At 36.7% G+C, this 20,273-nt stretch overlaps 1 protein-coding gene across 1 annotated transcript in view; it reads left to right on the top strand.

Moving 5' to 3' along the window:
* Positions 1-11,917, top strand: part of LOC121417159 — a 28,925-nt gene extending 17,008 nt beyond the window's left edge. Inside the window, exons 15-26 of the mRNA XM_041610750.1 lie at positions 146-454; positions 1,184-1,455; positions 2,034-2,157; positions 2,638-2,784; positions 3,432-3,694; positions 5,125-5,221; positions 5,910-6,109; positions 6,486-6,641; positions 7,082-7,211; positions 7,837-7,973; positions 8,756-9,017; positions 11,343-11,917. Coding sequence (XP_041466684.1) covers positions 146-454; positions 1,184-1,455; positions 2,034-2,157; positions 2,638-2,784; positions 3,432-3,694; positions 5,125-5,221; positions 5,910-6,109; positions 6,486-6,641; positions 7,082-7,211; positions 7,837-7,973; positions 8,756-9,017; positions 11,343-11,596 — 2,351 coding nt within the window. The 3' untranslated portion in view covers positions 11,597-11,917. The remainder of the gene's footprint in view (positions 1-145; positions 455-1,183; positions 1,456-2,033; positions 2,158-2,637; positions 2,785-3,431; positions 3,695-5,124; positions 5,222-5,909; positions 6,110-6,485; positions 6,642-7,081; positions 7,212-7,836; positions 7,974-8,755; positions 9,018-11,342) is intronic.
* Positions 11,918-20,273: the final 8,356 nt, after the last annotated feature.

Here is a 20,273-nt window from a genome sequence, read left to right as displayed (position 1 = left end):
TCGAAATTGACAAAAATATGGAAATCCACAAATATAAACGTCTCTGGAAATTCAGATGTCAGTATGAGCATCAATGAGATGATATAAACTTAACTATAAACTGATACTATCAGGTAGTTTAGAATACACCTTTGCTCTTTCACAGTGAGATTGACCGGGGGTGTCACTCCTAGAGAAGGCACGGTTGAGTTACTATACAACGGTTCCTGGGGTTCGATTTGCCACAACAACTGGGACATCGACGATGCCAATGTCATATGCCGAGGCTTAGGATACGACAGCGCCCTCAACGCTGTTGGGTCAGCATTCTACATTGAAGGATCTGGTGAGATTCTCATAGATGATGTGTCTTGTGCAGGGTATGAAGAGAGTGTCTTTGACTGCGGACATTCACCGATCGGAGAAACAACATGTGACCACGATAAAGATGCTGGTGTTTTTTGTTCGTACGAAGGTAAAACCATTATCATGTTAATTGGCAAGTACCTCAGACGCTCGAAGCGGTTTCGTGGGTGCTTGGGTTAAGTAGGAGAAGACTTGTTCAGTTTACTTCATTGGCGGCGGAGCAGAGGATTGTCTTTTGTATTTTTTTTTTGGGGGGACAGGTATTGTTGTGCCCCCCAAACACAAAAGAATATCCTCTGCTCCGCCGCCAATGTTATTAATATTCAAATGGCGAGGTGGAATTATATATATTTAATCTGAAACTCAATATTTTGCTGGATCAAGTGTTTCATTCTTCATGTTTTACCATCAATGCTCAAATGAAAAGGAAAAGTTAAGGGGAGTCAATTCTAAACAACGTTATTGCATTGATTTCGTTTAAATCGTGGATTTCTTTTTAAATCAAAGAAATGAATTGCCTCTGATTGATAGTGTGAAATAACTATTGGCAATTTCGTTTAGTAGGACTTCGTACTTCCAGCTCCGTATAATTAGAAAATAAACTTTCGGGCGTCATTTACCATGCAGCAATTCATTTGATTCGGTTCTCGAATCACCCGTTGGTCACTGCCAGCAATTTATAATCTGTTTCAGAATGTAGACATCTATTCCATAATGAATTATGAAAATTGAAGGTTGTAGGTGTTAGGCCAGAGTTATAGATTTCAAGCTGACAAAGTTTTCTTTCATTGATAGGTTACTTAACTACTCTGTATACCTTCTTTAATATTTTAAATAGATGATTCAGAGTTCTATCCTCTCAAAGGATCGTTTCTTTACATCGACTCCAGTGAACAACTCTCTACAGCAAATATCACCCGACTGCAAAGTCCAATTATACAAATACCCGTCGCAGAGGGCGCTTTATGCTTCAGGTTTTGGTATTACATGTTTGGTGAAGATGTCCAATCGTTGAGAGTGTATGTCAATGATGTTGAGGATGGTGTTGCTAGTGGAGAGATAGCTTTAGAAATAAGTGGTAACCATGGTGAGCAATGGATTATGGACCAGGTAAGTCGTGACGTCATAATGACACTTTGGTTAAACATCCTCTAGGGCTAATTGCAGCATGAGTTGAAATTTAACGTATTTAGATTTTCAATCAAACTGCATGCTTGGTTTATGCGCGTGTTTTTCAGAAACGGCCCCCTTTTTATATCATTATCAACTACGGATTTAACTCCAATAGATTTCAGCTTTCATTTTGGTCGTAATTTCAATGATAGCTTGTGCGGGGAATGTAAACCTAAAGATGCATTAATAATGATTAATGCAGTACTGATTAGATTGCCACCTTAGACTTGTTTACTGCATTCTATGGCCTGGTTCAAAGAGAGACCTTTTTTCTCTTTTGTTACCTTTGAAACTGTCGGAGGGAAATCATTTAGTGCAGACAAGCTTTACGAAGCAGTGCCACAGTCTAATTGACGATTCTTTGACTTCTATGAAATACTAGATCGATCGTTAGCTGATATTGATGTAAATTTAGCCTCATAATATAATTATCATAATGAGAGTCATAATGACGAAAGCTCGAGCACCCTCAGAATTTCGTTTTACAATCTGTGCATTATGTATTTTATCCATAGTTTGACATCGTTGGAAATGATACAGCTCCGTTCACTTTAACAATCGAGGCTGTTACAGGTGTTGGTGTTAATGGTGACATAGCAATCGATGATATTGAAGTACTCGCCGGAAGTTGTCCATACGGTAGGTCATACATGTTGAGCGTCCTGGCCCAGTGGATTAGTCTCCGGACTTTTAAACAAAGAGTCGTGGGTTCAAATCCAAGCCATGGCGTGGTTTCCTTGAGCAAGGAATACCGGTAGCAAGTAATACCTCAAAAAGCTGTGTGCACCTGAATGGGTAGACTAGCTTAGCTGGGGTAATATTAATAGCAGGGCCCGCTGGGAGGACAGTTTCCGGAACTACCCTTGATAAATATACCGTTATCATTATTATATTGTATTCATATGTTATCTTTATTTATTTTCATCTCTGGTAAAGTATATACAGGCGTGTGTGTGTTATATATATATTAAGGAAGGTGGAAGATCATGCTAGCCTGGAATAAAGTGATGTACATAGATGAAACCTCTCAGTGCACAAAATAATTGAGTTCTAATGACTAATTTCATCTGCCCTTTTTGTTTGCTTAATCTCTGATTTATATTATATTTTCCAACGCAGAACCGATGTCTTGTGACTTCGAAGAGAGTTTCATCTGTGCTTTCATCCAAGATGAAGAAGATGATGCTGATTGGAGGAGGGGAAAAGGTGACGTCATACAGAACGAAGAAAAACCTCCATATGACAAGACCTTCTATGATATACATGGTAAATTTCACCGGTTATGTTTCTTGAAGTTATGCATAACGAAAATATATTAATCGTATAGTCCCAATGGATGCTGGTCTACATTTAAATGGGTAATATTATTGCTTGCTCCGGGTGGCCTAATGTTGATTGCTTATAAGTTTACATGGTTAATTTTATAACCATATTCTACTAAGCTGTGAGATACCCCAGGGATCAGTTCTCGTGCTATGACTTTTCTAAAAACAATATGATTCCAAAATGCCATTATATAAAATCACTTCTTGGTCTCTTGTTTGATCAATAAGTTACCTGGTGCAATTATTCTGCCTTTGATGCCGGTGAATTGCAAATTTAAGTTGAATCGTTATGTTTTTCCCCTTTTTTAACCGCGTGAATATAAGAAAACATTAATTGATGCATAATCTACAGGTTAATTTATAGAAGGATGTCATAGTTTAGACACCCTCACCCCCCAAAAAGAGAATAAAGATGGTGAGACAAAATAGTATAAAAACTTACACGCTAGGTGTAAATTTTTACTTGTAAAATCTTTAGTCGAAATCATCAATAGATTATGAATAAGGTAATGATAAATTAAATGTCGATGGATGTGATTTTGCCCGCCCTTTTAGAATATTCTCATGTTATTTAAATTTTGTTCTCAGGATACTACATGTACTTCAATTCCAATGAGACGGTGCAAGGGTCAACCGCTCTTTTGTGGACCCCACCCTATACATTCCCCGGTCAACATTGCCTCTCATTCTATTACTTTATGCACGGAAGTGAGATCGGCAGTCTGCAAGTTTACACTATTGAGTCAGGGGGGACAATTAGTGGTAGGTCCCCTGTGTGGGATCGTATTGGTCCGCAAGGGTTTGAGTGGAAAAAGGCTGCAACTACAATTGTGGCTGACTCGAATTTTCAGGTACGAAATTCATCGTCAATATATCTATCTATATTTGAGATCAAGAGTATGGAGAGGGCCGTAGCAAGGTCAATACCCGTCTTCATCAAGTTTTCGGCACATGCCCTTCATCAGGATCTAAACCAATATATAAAATACAAAATATAAGCCTACTAATAACAATGGTAAATACAATACAATGCAATATAACGGAGATAAGTAATTATAGTCCATAAATAATAACCAATTATACATGCAAGGTGGTATTGTATAGAATATATAGTTACGTAAGTAAGGTCCGTAAGTACAGTGTATTTTTGACAGTAAAGTTAAGTGTGAAGTGAGGTCAGATGTGCAGGGGTGAGTTCATTAGAGGGTAAAGAGGGTCGTTTATTGGCCGGCGTTTATACCACGTGGTCTTAATGTTTTGAGTTTGTGTATCCAATGAGATATGTATGTATATATATATATATATATATGTATATACTTATGTATATACTGTAAAGAAATGGATGAAGAGAACAATGGTAGGCGTAGCTTAAATCAAGGTTCCCCAGAGCTATCTACCCTTTCAAAAAATTGGTGATGCCGAAAAAATGTCTCTGCCGGGAGTCGAACCCGGGCCCCCAGCTTTGAACGCCGGTGCCCTAACCACTAGACCACATAGACGGGTTAATGGTTAGGGTGAGCCAGATCTGATTGACCGTCAGATAGACAGATTTTCGACACTATACCAATTATATTTTCCTTTGTCGGGTGAAGGTGAGTTTTGAACAATGACAAGCCGCCATGCCTCAGCTGTATCGAAGCTATTGCTTTGATACAGTACACGTATGGGAGAAGAAATACAAATGTGTAAAGCTTTACATGTACAACAGCTTTTGGCAACTCTTTTTTATTTAAATATTGTAAAGAAATGGATGAAGAGAACAATCTGACGGTCAATCGGATCTGGCTCGCCCTAACCATTAACCCGTCTCTGTGGTCTAGTGGTTAGGGCACCGGCGTTCAAAGCTGGGGGCCCGGGTTCGACTCCCGGCAGAGACATTTTTTCGGCATCACCAATTTTTCCAAAGGGTAGATAGCTCTGGGGAACCTTGATTTAAGCTACGCCTACCATTGTTCTCTTCATCCATTTCTTTACAATATTTAAATAAAAAAGAGTTGCCAAAAGCTGTTGTACATGTAAAGCTTTACACACACACATATATATATGTATATGTATACAAATTTGAAACGTCTAAACGTCCAATTTTTACACTTATATATTTTGAAAATGGCGTTTGTTTAAATGGTGTATAACTTTTAGTATTTCGATGTAATAAATGTCAAGTATCGATCCTTAATATTTACTCTCGCTTTGTTCTGTTTCTTTGTTGTCATGTTTATGTCACGCATTTTATGGCACCACAAATTATCGATATATAAAATGAGTTTTCCCTTTTTTGCAGGTTGTTTTTGAAGCAACAAATGGAGGACCCACATATTCCTATATCGCCATTGATGACGTCACCATTTCAAAAGGCCCCTGTGCACGGTCACTGCAAGGTTTGTATTAATGTTACCATCAGTGATGATGAAATATTAACATTTAAAACGATGACTTAGTACTTCGAGTAAAGAACATGCAACTTATTTTTTTTTCTCCTAAGGGACGGATGTGCATCGTGTTTTTTTTTTTTTTTTTTTTGGGGGGGGGGGAGATCCGATGGCTGGGAAATAGTGTAGGACATACCTGTAGCGCACCTTGCAACGCACTTCTGATTTGCAGGTCTATGTAGAATTTGAATAATATTAATTAAGATATGATATGTATTATATATTAGACAGTTGAAATAAGCATATCACTGACCTAATTGACAATATTTACGTCATTTCTCGAGTATGGTTTACAGCTTTACAGGCAAATGTGAGTTTTCTCAATATTTGGTGCAGTTTTCACCTTTTTTAGGAGGCGCGAAAGCTCAGTCGGTAGAGCGTGGGATTCGGATTCCGGTGACCCGGGCTCGATTCTCAATTGGTGCGCTAGTGCCCTTTGATAAGGCATTAATCCGCACTACCAGGTCCCTTGGAGGGGAACTTAAGCCGTCGGTTCCTCTGGTTGCTTGCTTACAAGCATTCATGCTTTCTTAGCAATCAGGTCAAAAGTCACTACCACCACCACCACCACAAATGTATCGAGAAAGGGACGGGTAACCGGCAATATACCCATAAATATGTTTCGCTCTTTTCTAAGATGGAACGAGCACCCAAAATACCGGATGCAGGAAGGCCATCGGCTCTCGGTTAGGAGTAGAAGATGGCCGAATACCCGATTCGGCTTTCAGCGCTTCTTCGGACAATGGCATAAATGAACCACACATGGCAAGGCTTAACAGCTACGACACCAGCGGTGGTTGGATACCAGCTGACGGAGAACAAAGTAGCTGGATTGAGGTATCTATTCCCTTTACATCCACTTAATATTGTGAATTCAGAATTACATCACGTGTGGAAGAGAAATTAAACTAAGTCAGTCACACAGGTGAAGCTTTTAAGGGTCCTCATTACTCTCATTGCGTTAAGAACACCTTAAGTACGAAATCCGGTTATGGTTTAAAGAAAATAATCAACTACCTTTTGACGTAGTCTACGAAGATTGACCGCTGTCCAGCAAGGACCGTGTTACAATTAAAGTGCTTCGATCTTGATTTCAGTTTGATTTGGCTGACACAAAATCTAGATATACTCACACAGTTACACGTTTTACTCTCTCATGAAATTAAAGAGAACCTTCATGTCTCTATTCATTCTCCATTGATTTCGTTCTTAGGCTAATGTTGGTCTACGACGTTGGTTGACGGGCGCCCTCACACAAGGTGTATTACAGTTCTCTGAATGGAGTACATTGCTATCGTTCTCTTATGTCAACGAGAGCAACGAAAGAGCATTCATTGCTGAACATGAGTGTAATTTACCGGGAGGAAAGGTATGATTCTAAAGAACACAGGTTGAACATGTGGTAACCACATGCAAGGTCACGACGTTAAAACATAGGGAGGGGGCATACTGAAAGTAAACAATAATGTGCACATTGCCAGCTGTCAAAAAATAACATTAAGATAAAGCAGTACGTGAAAAGCATTTTTGTTCAGTTTTATTATGGTTGTGAAAAATATCCCGCTCATACAAATGTCATCGACAGCTAATTAGATTTGATTTCTGGTGTACACCCTTTCAACCTTTTCTTGTAAAATTTCAGTTCCTTAGAATAAGCTTAAAGTAAAAAAAAAATACATGTAGAACTTCAGTAACTTGACTTTATTCATTTTGTTTTTCTTTCGGTCATTCTGCACACTGATACGTGGTAACAATTGAATTTGGAATACGCATCACCTGATAAACATTTGGCCTACTTTTTTCTTTCAGATTTTTCGAACTAACTTTGACAGCAATTCAATAGTGACTACCATATTCCCCAAGCCAGTTCTCTCAGCAATCATTCGAATCCACGTTGAGGGCAGCCATTTAAATAGCGCCCTCAGGTTTGAAATACTAGGTAAGATAAACACCACCTTTAAAAAAAACCCTGGTATATTGCTTCATAAAAGCGTGTTGAACATGTTATAATAACAAATACACAGTTTCAATAACAAATTTATTATCAGCAAGTCACATCGAAGGATTTCAGTAACATTTATATAACTGTTATTGCAATTTTTACATTATGACAAGTTTGAAGAAGGTCCCTAAGCACTCTGGAGTAGCTTGCACAATGGGTTAGATTTGATAAAGTGGACAATATACACCATTTTAGCCGCTTCATGGAGAAATATCTATAGTTAAATATAAATGGACAAATTCGCCGTTTTGAAGGCTACAAATGACTACAAACTACGCGTTAGAAAAGTATCACTGTATAATTTTATATTATTTGCAGCGATCCAAGGATATGTAACTCAATAGCAAAAACGTAACAATGCAATCAAAATCACGGGCTCTAGAAGAAGGGGGAAAATGGCTAGCTATGTCACCTTTCAACGAAATTTTCATGATACGAGACCTTGATTATAATGTTTATGATAACTAAAACTTTCCGAATTCTTCACTTACAATGACGAACACATCCCTTTTGTTATGATCAACACATGAGCTCATCTTGATATTGATGTTTCGTCTTGAAGGAATGCAAGATATCGACTGTGATGATCTGTATGTAAGTGGCCACACAGAGAGTGGCATATATACTATTAGACCAGCTGACGATGGTCAGTCGTTGAGGGCGTACTGCGATATGGTTTCTGGTGAAGGCGGTTGGATGGTAAGTTTGTTTAAATTTGTTAAAGAAATGGACAAAACAATCTCATTCAGTGAGTGCCACTTTTTATGTAACAATCCAATTGTCAATTGAACATACTTGCAATGACCAGTCGAGTTTAAGACACATGAGCACTTTCCTTAACATACCCACGATCGACGAATCAGAGCACCATGACCTTTCTGTACTTCAAATTGAGATTTTTAGAAGATAGTTGCCAACCATGTCATCATTGGCGGCGGAAGCCCGATAAATTGAGGGGGTGTCCAGTTGAAATTTTGGGATAGACACAGGTAAAAAATTGGACAAGCGCCCCCAAAAATTGTCAAAAAATTTGACAAGCCAAAAAAAAAAAAGTTTATCAACCTCAATTTTGGGAATTCCTAACCAAAATTTTTAACAAGCAAAAAAAAAAAGTTATCAAAAAAAAATTTAGGGGGTGGGGCCGCCACCTAAAATTTAGGGGGGACACGCCCCCCCCCCGCTTCCGCCGCCTATGCATGTCATATATATAGATTGATGCTTAACAGATTAAGTTAAATTTCGAAAAAGAGTAGCAATTGCAATTTAGTTGCAAATCGTTCTAAGGCTTGCAGTATTGATAAACAATAATTAATATCAAAGCTCGCAATTATTGTGTTTAACTATTTTTATGCAAAATTACTTGTCCACCGGTATTAAAAAAACATTTGTTTTTAATTATTTTTTATTCTTCAACATATTACAAATATTGGTATTATGTTGAAGAATAAAATATTGAATTGAATATATCGTAAAAATACCAGATCTTTCAGCGTCGAATGAATGGTACAACATCTTTCTCCAAGACCTGGTCGGATTATGAGAATGGGTTTGGCGCCCTGACCGGTGAACACTGGATAGGACTCGAGATTCTAACTAGGATCTTAGCTCAAAGGTCCTATGAACTTCGTATTGAACTGGAGTACGCTAACGGGACCCTGTATGTAGCCGACTACCCGGGTTTCTCGGTTAGTAATCGCTCAACCGGATATCAGCTTCATGTAGACGAGCTTGAAGGCAGCTCAGGTAAGAAAAATGTTTAAAATGAAGAATATCCCGGACAATACCGAGTAATATCAAGTAATGTCGACCGAATGCCGAGCAAATAATGATAGAGCTAGCCAACAATGCTGATTGGGTATTTCTATTCTTGACTACTCATTTGAATGTCATCAACTTTCAACAATTCCTGAGAATGTTTTAACCTTGTTGCATGACAAAGTGGCATGTATTTTTATTGAGAGTTTGGTAGGACAATAGATTTTTACCTTTGCAGGGGCTGTATGAGTTATTTCAATGATACCTTTTTTAAAGAATGCATAATTCATCGATATCGATAGCTAGCATCGATTCATGCGTTGTCTGTTTTGTCAAAAATACGTTATTCACCTAGAATATAACAGATTGTGTTAACAACCTTTGTTGATGAGATAAATATGTCATGGACATGACTGCAACCGCCCTGATTGTAAGGATGCTATACTTGAAAAATCAATCACCTTGTAAATTGTTTATTCACCTTGACTTTAAAATCAAGCACATGTAGGTCTTCCTGTTTCGTAGGTCATATTTCATAACATAGTTTTATGCCAGTCAATAAAGAAGTAGGGTTTTCATCGAGGTGGAAGACAAATCAATTTATTAAAATATGGTTAAAATGGCGTAAAATCAATATTAAACAAACTTAAACTCTTCGTGTTTTGCCGTCATTCTAAATGTATGATTTTTATCAAATTTCATTCACAACAATATACTTGTTTTGTCTTTGGATTAATCAATATTTAAATAGAAAGAAGATAGCACAGTACTTCTGTTTGCGTCAGTGAAAAAAATACTTCTAGGCATGCGCAATATTGTTTCGCGGTTTGCTTTGTTTTGCAATTAAAAGACTGGATTTGTATTTTCCTTCCTTCATTCATTATATAGCTGACACCGGTATCATTATTGAATATTGATTGAGATAATAATTGAAAACTGGATCGGGTGGTGAATTGATACAGATAAAGGAATAACCAGTTTACGTTAATGTGTACTTGATACTGTTGACTCTCAGCTGACCATACCAAGACTAACATGACTAAATGAATTGAATCATCTTGCTGTTTAACACAGTAAATAGATTTTCACTAAATAAGTTTATTCCTTGACAAAAACGTATAATTTTGGGACAACGCCCTGTTTGTTAAGATGGGTTCTTCTCAGATAGTAGAACTAGGAGCAGCAAAATCATGTAGTAATGCAAAGATATTTGTTTGTAACAAAAGAAATACATGTAGTAGCAGCAGCAGCAGTATGTAGTAATAGTTCTACTACTACTACTACTACTACTACTACTACTACTAGTAGTAGTAGTAGTAGTAGTAGTAGTAGCAGCAGTAGGAGCATCAGCATCGATTGCAGTAGTCTAAAGCAATTGCAGTAGCAGCAGCAGTGCAAGTAGTAGTAGTTGTACTTGTAGTAGAAGTAGTAGAATCAGTAGCAGGAGAAGCAGCGGTAGTAGCAGCAGCAGTAGTAGTAGAAGTAGCAGTAGAAGTAGTAGTATAGAGTAGCAGTAGAAGTAAATGTAGAAGTAGTAGTAGCAGAAGCAACAATAGTAACTAGTTTGCTGAGCAAACCCTTTCCTTTATTTAAGGGTCTGAATGTGCAGCCTGTTTATGGTACTCTGTACTGAAAGCCCTCTCGTTTATTTTTGCATGTATTAGTCTTTGCGTGGAGACTCACTTGATGATCAAAGTTTCTCTCGGGGTCTGTGCCTGCAGAATATAGTAGTAGCAGCAGCAGCAGCAGCAGCAGCAGCAGTAGTAGTAGTAGTAGTAGTGGAAGCAGCAGCAGTAGTAGTATAGATAAGCAGCAGCAGCAGCAGCAGTAGTAGTAGTAGTATAGTTGAAGCAGTAGTAGAAACGGTAGAACAATTTCTACTACTACTAAGTGGAGGAGTATAAATTGTGAATATAAATTGAACTTTCAAAGCATTCAGATCGAGTTGAAAGTCACGTACAAAGTCAAAAGTAAGGAGGGAATGTATCTTCGATAATAGCAATGCTGACCAACCGACAACCTCCGGTTATTACCTATTAACGTCCACAAATCACTCGCAATTGACCAAAATAAGATTTAGATCGTGTTACCCAGAGTATCATCTACGTGCCTTTCACTGGCAGGCATATGTTAATTACGTAGATCCGTACAAATGAGTTATCGATCAAAAAAGCTATTTCAACAGCTCTTAACAGCTCATAGTAGCACTTTGTCATAAGAAGATGCACAAAAGAGTGAGCCCTACTTCATGCTAAATAAAATAATTTTTTACTTTGATTTTCATTCATCGTCTTTTCTTCCCATAATGCTCAGCTGACCCACTTGCCTACCACAATGGAACATCCTTCGTAACCCCTGATCAGTTGCCTAGCAACGAGATGCCTTCGTGTGATGGACCACGCCCATCTGGCGGATGGTGGTACGTCGGGCAATGCGATGGTCGCGTGAATCTGAACGGTTTGTATCCAGGTATGACTGCTGACGTCACACGTGAGATGTATTGGGAGGCTCCAGATGACGGCTCCCCTTTGATATACACACAGATGAAGATCAAACCAATATCTTAATGGCTGTATGCCAAATTTGCATTGTATATCACCTGCAGAATTCCTTTAGTCCTATAAACGTGATAAATCGATCTGTGTAGTTATATGTGTCTTAGCAAAAAAAAAAAGAAAGAAAAAAAAACACCACCAGCATCTTAATATAGCGATAATATTGAGACTTGTTATAAAAGGCCGTGTAAATTGCGCATACATTTTAAGTAACATTAAGCAGTAAGGGCAAAAATCAAACATCCGGGTGAGTAGAGTCGCATATATTCATGATTCCGAAGCTTCGTTATTCCGAAGGTTGGTTATTCCGAAGGTTCGTATTTCCGAAGATTCGTAATTCTGACGGTTCGTTAGTCCGAAAACGAAGTGAGGTTGGTATTTCCGGAGGTTCGTTAGTCCGAAAACAAAATTATTAATGAACCTTATTTCGTTTTCGGACTAACGAACCTTCGGAACATCGAACCTAATTTCGTTTTCGGATTATCGAATCTTCGGAATAACGCCGCAAATATTCGGAATAATGAACCCTTTTACGCTTTTGGATTAACGAACATCGAGGTATAGGCAATTTACGTGTTTCGGAATTACGAACATTCGGAATAAAGAACCTTTGGAATTACGAAGTGTAACCGAGTTGGGTGTACCCGGACAATCTTTCCCAGTCTTTCAAATAACAAAGCTGCAAAGATATTACACACGTGACAGACATTACCAAAATGTGCAATTTACCAAAGTTTGCCGTAACAGGATCGTGGATAAAGCATGTTAATCACATCCCAACTGTTAGAAGCAGGTTGCATTGCGCATTGCTTTACGAAGATAGTTTTAAAAATACCCAACCACCACACCTATACAGGGGCGTTGCAAGGGGTTCAAATGCATCCTTGTGGTTTTAAAAGTAGTGACAACAATAACAGAGGGGGAAAAACGATGAAAAAGAAAAAAAGACGGGAAGAAACAAAGAAAAAGCCCTACCAATTAGTCAGAAATTGATTATGATGCTCTATAATAAACTATTATTCAATTGAAACAAAAATGTCATCCCCTTTTGTTCATATGGCCCACCTTCCCCATTAAAAAATCCTGACGCCGCCCTTTCGTGTGCACACACAATACACTTCAACATCTATACCAGGGATTCTCAAATGGTGGCGCGCGCGCCACTTGTGGCGCACCGAGCCTTCCGGAGTGGCGCGTGGGAGCCGGCATAGAAAAAGAAAAAAGAAAAAGAAAATAAAAGGTTGATCTACTATTAATCTGGAATTGAGGTTTGATCATTTAATTACAGAGGGAAAATAAAAACTCAGCTCTTTTTGAAATCTAATTGCTATTTGACTTCCTCTGATTTTGTGTAATCTAGCATTTGATAACCCTTATTATGGAAGATAATGTATTCATTTACGAGTGGTACAAAGACTATGTACATAATATGTTAACATACAACAGTGCTTTTAATAATAACAATAATAATCATAATTACGTTCTATATACTCAGGGTAGCCATTTCGGTAAGGGACTGCAGCGGGCCCTGTATTTCCATATATGTTATTATTACCCTTCTCCAATGTAAATGCTGAGCGCCAAGCAAGAAGGCAGAAGGTCCAATTCCTATATTTTTTTGGTATGACTCTGTTGGGGATCGAACCCACGGCCTCCCGTTCATGAGACTGACGCTTTACCACTGATCAACATACCCGGTTTGCTTTTCAAACGCAACCCTCATCAAGAACGAAATTTAATACAGAAACATAATAATTAAAACAAGAAAGTTATGACATTTTAAAGTTTTGCCTAATTTCACAAAACAGTTATAAGCACACCCTCGTGGACAGATGCGTCGATCCGGGGGGGGGGGGGGGAGGGGGCGATTGCCCCACCAATGAAAATATTTGGGGCAAACATATCGTTTTTGCCCCCCCCCCCCATCTGAAAAAAATGGATCAACGCCCCTGCTGGTGGGTATGCAAATGAGGAGACCGATGACGGCATCCACTCACTATTTCTTTTGTATTTTATTATATGAAATAGGGAATATTCTAATTTTCTCATTGTCAAGCAAGACAACGACTAATTTTTCTCTGAACGTGTGGAATGAGCATATCATACTGTATGATTCAGTCAAGTCGGTCCTTATTGTCAAATCTATAAGAACATGAATTATTGTATAATTCAAACAATAAAAAACAAAAGAAATAGTGAGGGACATCATCGAATGTCTCATTTCAGTTTTGTGTATCACTGTTTTGTAAAAAAATAAGCAAAACTCTGAAATGTCATAAATTTCTTATTGTACATCCGATTTTGATGAAATTTTCCGCGTTTTCCTACTTTGATTTTTCTCTATTTATTCAAATCAACATTTATCTGGATTTGACCTTTAAGCTCTTCAGGTGGTCCTGCACCCCCCCCCCCCCTCCTTTATACCACAATATTTCGCTCTTCACGTGTTGGATAGTGACGCAGTCCAGATTCTCAACAAGAAATTTGGCGCTTCAACAAAATTAATTGAGAATGACTGCTATATTGGATTCAAATAATCTGTTTCAATATGGAACTCTATCGCTTGTTTGATTTATAGCTTTGTACTGAAAGAAACCATTGTAAAAATGGTCGGCCGGCTAGCTTACACTCCACTTACCGAGCCGTTTTCCTTTGGCCATCACGGATCCCCATTGGAATTTTCCCGAAAGTTAAGTGCAACTCACACCGCCTTTTGTAATAAGTTTATAATGAGGTGGAACTTTGTTTTTATGTAGCAATAATCGAATTTGATTATAAACTATCATCTTGAGAGTCTAGACACGTCTACCATGTCTAGACTCTCATGATCATGATGATGGAAGTTGTGATGATCTCATATACCATGTTCAAGTCGGAAGTAATTTTTAATAGACTTACGAACTTTACGTGACATCCAATAAAAATGTATAATATTTAATGTCTATTTCACCGGGAATATATTTTGGAAGTGGAAAATGGCTTATGAGCCATTTTCTGCTCGTAGTTTATGTAATTAATTTTAGTGTGCGATGTTAGTGTGCAATGTATCTTTATTAATCACTTCATCTACTGAACAAATATTTGTGGGGATATGTGTTTGTGTGAAAAATGATATTATTTATTTGTTGAATTAATGTTTTTGTTGGAAGTAGATTACATTGCATTGCAATCATACACCTAAAAAAAGATCGTAGATTTTTTTATAAGGATGGAGTTGATTCAATGTTTATTTGAATGTGCTTATCATTCTCGTTTCACATAATTTATGGTAACAAATATATATATATATATATATATATATATATATATATATATATACTATATATAATATATATATATATATATATATATATATATATATATATATATATATATATATATATATATATATACGTACATATATATATACATGTAAACATGTATACATGTAAACTCCTCAGAAAAAGTTTGGAAATCTGACTTTGATCGATAGTCCCTCCTCGGTTTTAGTCAATTTGTAAGTAATATCAATGAATAGATATCTTAATTCTTTTTAAAATGATACCTTACATGAAATGATTATGGTTCAAATGGAGGTGCAGTGCCTTGAAATGTGCAGCAAGGTCAAAATCAAAAGTTGCAAAATTACACAATATTGAAAGTCACTGTTCTTTTTTCCGTAGTGATGAATTAGTTTCTCAGCGGTTTATTTTATTTCATGCACCTTAACATCAACATTAATATGGAATCAAACACACCTCTGCACAAACAAACAAACATGCATGGTATTTGAAACCACGACTCAAACCATCTCGCAGAACCATCACTACATAAACCAATACAAAACCTAAAAAATTAAGAACCAGGGGCTTGATTCGAATGGATTTTTATATCTATTGACACAGACAAATGAATCATGTTCTTCAGTGCGTATCAAAAAAAGTCTACACTTAGAAAAAATCCTGTAAAATTATACATTTCTAATATCCTGAAAATTTTTCCATATTTTAACATTGGTACAGATCCAATTAAGCAAGGGACTATAATCCGTTTGAGTGAGCACCACTTTTGAAAAGTTCATGAAAAATAACTTGCGCAGAACTTTGAAATAGGTATGCGAATAAAAGTAGACAATCACAAAGAACGTGCATGTAGAATTTAGCTAATAAAATTGATTTGAAGATATCTTTTACCCTTTTAAACTTGTTTCCTTGCCCAAAACACTTCGAAGAGTGCATTGCGCCTCACCCCACTTCCCCACGCACCGAGGCCATCTTGACGATATTTGCTTTACATTGAGCTGTCATTTACATGAAATTGCTTAGGCTTGATTTTCATTTTGTTAACCATTGTCAAGCTTGGAAAAAGTGTGGAGAAAGAAGTATTAACGGAAAATTGAAATTTAAACCCACTTTAATGATAACAAGTCAGTAAAACCATGCTTGAGATGTCTGATATAAACTTTTATTGAGATTTAGTTATGTCCTAAGATCCAACTGGTACAAAAAGGTATTAGGTTGTGCTTACTAAGTGTTGAAATTTCAATTTGGGTGGCAAAATTGTTAAAAAAATGCTTGAATGTATCCATTTTATTTCTATTGACTAAAAGTGCAAGGGAGATGTATGAGAAATGTTTCGCAAGGTAAGATTGATTTCACCCTTTCCCCTTGACACAGCGTGAAAACGAGCAATCCTGCGCAAACAGATTTCTGCGTGTTTTTTTTTCTTGGTTTCACTTTGAAAAAGCCATGGGAATTTAAAGATGTACAACACGTGGGTAATTCTTTCACGTAAAATCTTGGGTTTGTGTCACATCTATTCAATTAAAGTAAAAGTTTTGACAGAATGTTACACTTGAGTGAGCATTGTCCATTTTTTAAAGCTCGCAGAAATCTGTTTGCGCAGAAATGCTCATTTTCACGCTGTGTCGAGGGGAAAGGGCGAAATCAAACTTACACTGCGGAACATTTCTCATACATTTCCATTGCACTTTTAGCCATTTGAAATATAACGGATAAATTCAAGTATTTTGTAACAATTTTGACATCCTAATTGAACTTTCAACGCTTTGTAAGCACAACCTTTCCCCTTTTCATGCCAGCTGGATGAGGACATAACTGAATCTGAACAAAGTTTTATATTCAATTTAATTCAAATAAAACATTTATTTTCTTCCATGTCATTACATTTTTCGTAAACATAAATTCATACATAAATCAATTTGTTATAAAAAAAAATATATACATATTGGGTTTAAGGAAGAAGGCGTAATACAATAAACAATACAAAGGAAAGGGCAGAGATCATCAGCATTCTTTTTTCATTTAAAGTGGGTTTACATTTCATTTTTCATTTAATACTTGTTTCTTCACACTTTTTCCAAGCTTGGCAATGACTAACAAAGTAAAAATCAAGCCAAGGCCATTTTAGGTAAATCACATCCCAGTGTAAAGCAAATATCGTCACGATGGCCTTGGTGTATGGGGATTGGGGTCGGGTGCAGTGCACTCTTCGAAGTGTTTGGGCAAGGAAACGAGTAAAAAAAAGGTAAAAGATATCTTCAAATCAATTATACTAGCTAAATTCCACATGATCTTCATGATTAAGGTCTACTTTTATTCGCATAACTATTTCGACGTTCTGCACAAATCATTTTTCACTAACTTTTCAAAAGGAAGTGGTGCTTACTCAAGCGAAAATATTATTGATCTGTACCAATGTTAAAATGTGACAAATCTTCTGGATATTACAAATATATAATTTTACAGGATTTTTTCTAAATGTTAACTTTTTTTATACGCACTGTATACATCACCTGCTTGTGCATGCTGGAATTAATTTTATTATTGCATCCAATTCTAAAGCATAGTCCCTACTTTCAATGTGAAGGTATGAAAGTGACATCGTTATGCTGGATTAATGCTAACTTTTAATAAACTGTTGCACACTTTGATATTGAATAATAACGTAAAGTAACATTCGGATTATTTCTGTTGCTTAAAATATTGTATCAGTTGTGTCCATAGAATAGATATAATTGCGTGCTTAATCTAAAGAAAAAAATGATTGTTTTAAAAATGGAGAATAAGTATTCGGTTCTATATATTTATGTTGTGGTTGTTCAGCGGTCGGGGCATAAATTGTGCATCAGGCGAGCCCGAGAATTTGCTAAATAATCGCACCTTCCCATCACTAGCAACTTTAGCAAGCGTGATGAACGGTTATGTACAAAGTAACAGCTCATCGGTTTGGTTTTAGTTAGGTATCTCTCCCATGATCTCATGCATTTAATATATCGTTGACATTATTTTGATTAGGACTATTTGTAGTGTAATAAAGAGTTTTCATTGTTCGAACACGAACTGATATCAGAATAAAACATAAGTAACACAATCACCATATTTTTGCGATTTTCAATTCATTCTTTTTTTAAATATTGATAGCATTTAATTGTTATCGGTGATGATATGATTTATGGCATTATAATCATTTAATTATTATAACTGTTATTAAATCATTAACGTCCTTATCATTATTCTTGTTGCTGTTGTTATAGTGTTATTACTCAAAGTTTTTCATAATTATACATATTAATCAGCCATAATAAACGTTGTGGTAGAAGAAGCCAAACCAGCATCCCAACTGTCATTGCTTTATTTTAAACACGACAACACCTTTCAGAGAACAGGTATAAAGAGCAAACCAATGGAGTCGACAACTATTGTTGAAGTAAATATTATTCCAAAGCCTTCTTTTTATTTTGTTGAAACATAAATAATGATAATATCTCATTGTCAATACTTATCTCGCTCCCAGCTGTTATTAACTCACAATCTGCAAACAATGACTCATTATTGAGACAGGGACGCAGAGAGAACTGACGAGATGTGGTTTGAAAACGGAATGAATCCCCATTCCTCCAATTGTTTTGTGTAGCACCAAGCTGACTCAGACCAAATTGAAGGATATCACACACATAAATTAAAAGGGTCGTCTGACTGATTTGCGTAAAGAAAATAGTCTCATAGTGGCAATTTTGAATAAATCCATTGTTGTTCTGCAGACGTATTTTATTTTAATGATAAAGGGAAAGGGTAGATCATGGGCGGAAATGTCCCCAAAGGTAGGGGGCCGAGAGGCTGGAAACTTTGACAATCCACCCCCCCCCCCCAAGAAAAAAAAAATAAAGAAAGAAAAAAAGAAAAAAAGAAAAAATATATAAAAAGAATATCTCTCAAAACGTAAAGTAATTTTAACAAAACGAAAAAAAAATGAAAAGCCAAAAAAAAAAAGAAAGATTTTCACCTAAAGTGTATGGTCATTTAGTCCAAAAGACATGCATTATTCGATTTTGTCTTTTTCTCAATCATAAAAGACCAGAAATAGTAGGGGGACATTTGATATTTTGCCCCTCCCCCAACTATTTTGGGTTAGGGGGACGCGTCCCCCTCGAATTCCCACCCATGCATGGTCGTACGCATAGGAAATTTTGAAAACTTTGCATTTTCTACTGACTTTTTTTCACAAAATTAACCAACCAAAGATGACACGAAATCCTTCAAGTTCACTTTTAGGCAATGCAAATGGGCCCAAATTACAAGCTCGGTCGCTTTGCTCCTCAAGTTCGAATTTATTCCATCTTTTTAGGGTCCTGCCCCCCCCCCCCCCCCCTCTGGAAAAAACTTCTGCTTACGGCCATAGGGTAGATGAAAAAGGCATGGCAATTATCATGAATGAAATTTACTATTCCAAATCACTCGAAACCAGTGATTTGTGATGGAAGTCGCCAGGTAAATCGTAAGACCCTATTAGATTAATGGATTACCTATAGGTCGTTTCCCCCTATCCCGTATCCTAGCTCAGACAATGATTGAAACATTGATTAACAAGTGAGGTTTCACACAAGACTTGCGTAAACTTCCTATATCAATTTTAAGAGAGGGACCTTCTGTGCACAGGTCAGTGGCAAGGACCTTAGGCTGCATATTCTGACCACCTAAAGGGAAGATCACATTGATAAAAAAATGTAAGAATAGCAGGAAGAATGATACAAAACATTGGCGAAGGTTTTAGGGAAATCCATCAAATAAAAAAGTTATTAGCTTTTTTTCATTAGAAGTTTAATCATTTGATTTGTGACGTCATATGCGATCACCTTTCCTACATATCGTACTGTAAAAAATCAGTGAAAAGGGTATTTTATTGCATCTTCAGTACATGTATATCAATACACGTTTCATTTTACACTCGCTCTTTAAAGAAATAAGTCATTACGATCCATTAAAACATGATATTTATGCAGGTTATATTACATATCATATGGGGCAGCTGCTCGTCTATTACGTCACAAATCAAAAACTTGAAATTCTAAGGACTTTCTTTATCTTTAAAGGACAAATTCACCCCAACAAAAACTTGATTTGAATAAAAAGAGAAAAATTCAACAAGCATAACACTGAAAAATTTCATCAAATCGGATGTAAAATAAAGTTATGGCATTTTAAAGTTTCGCTTCATTTCACAAAACAGTTATATGCACATCTCAGTCGGTATGCAAATGAGGAACTGATGACATCACTCAGTCACTATTTCTTTTGTTTATATTATATGAAATATTTTCATTTTCTCGTCATTGCCAAGTGAAATGAAGTTTCATTCCTCCCTGAACACGTGGAATTCCATTATTTTAAAATTTTGTGCTTCAGGCAAG

This window comes from Lytechinus variegatus, chromosome 6 (genome assembly GCF_018143015.1).
Source record: "Lytechinus variegatus isolate NC3 chromosome 6, Lvar_3.0, whole genome shotgun sequence".
NCBI classification, from domain to species: domain Eukaryota; kingdom Metazoa; phylum Echinodermata; class Echinoidea; order Temnopleuroida; family Toxopneustidae; genus Lytechinus; species Lytechinus variegatus.
This window is presented reverse-complemented; position numbering and strand designations above follow the sequence as displayed.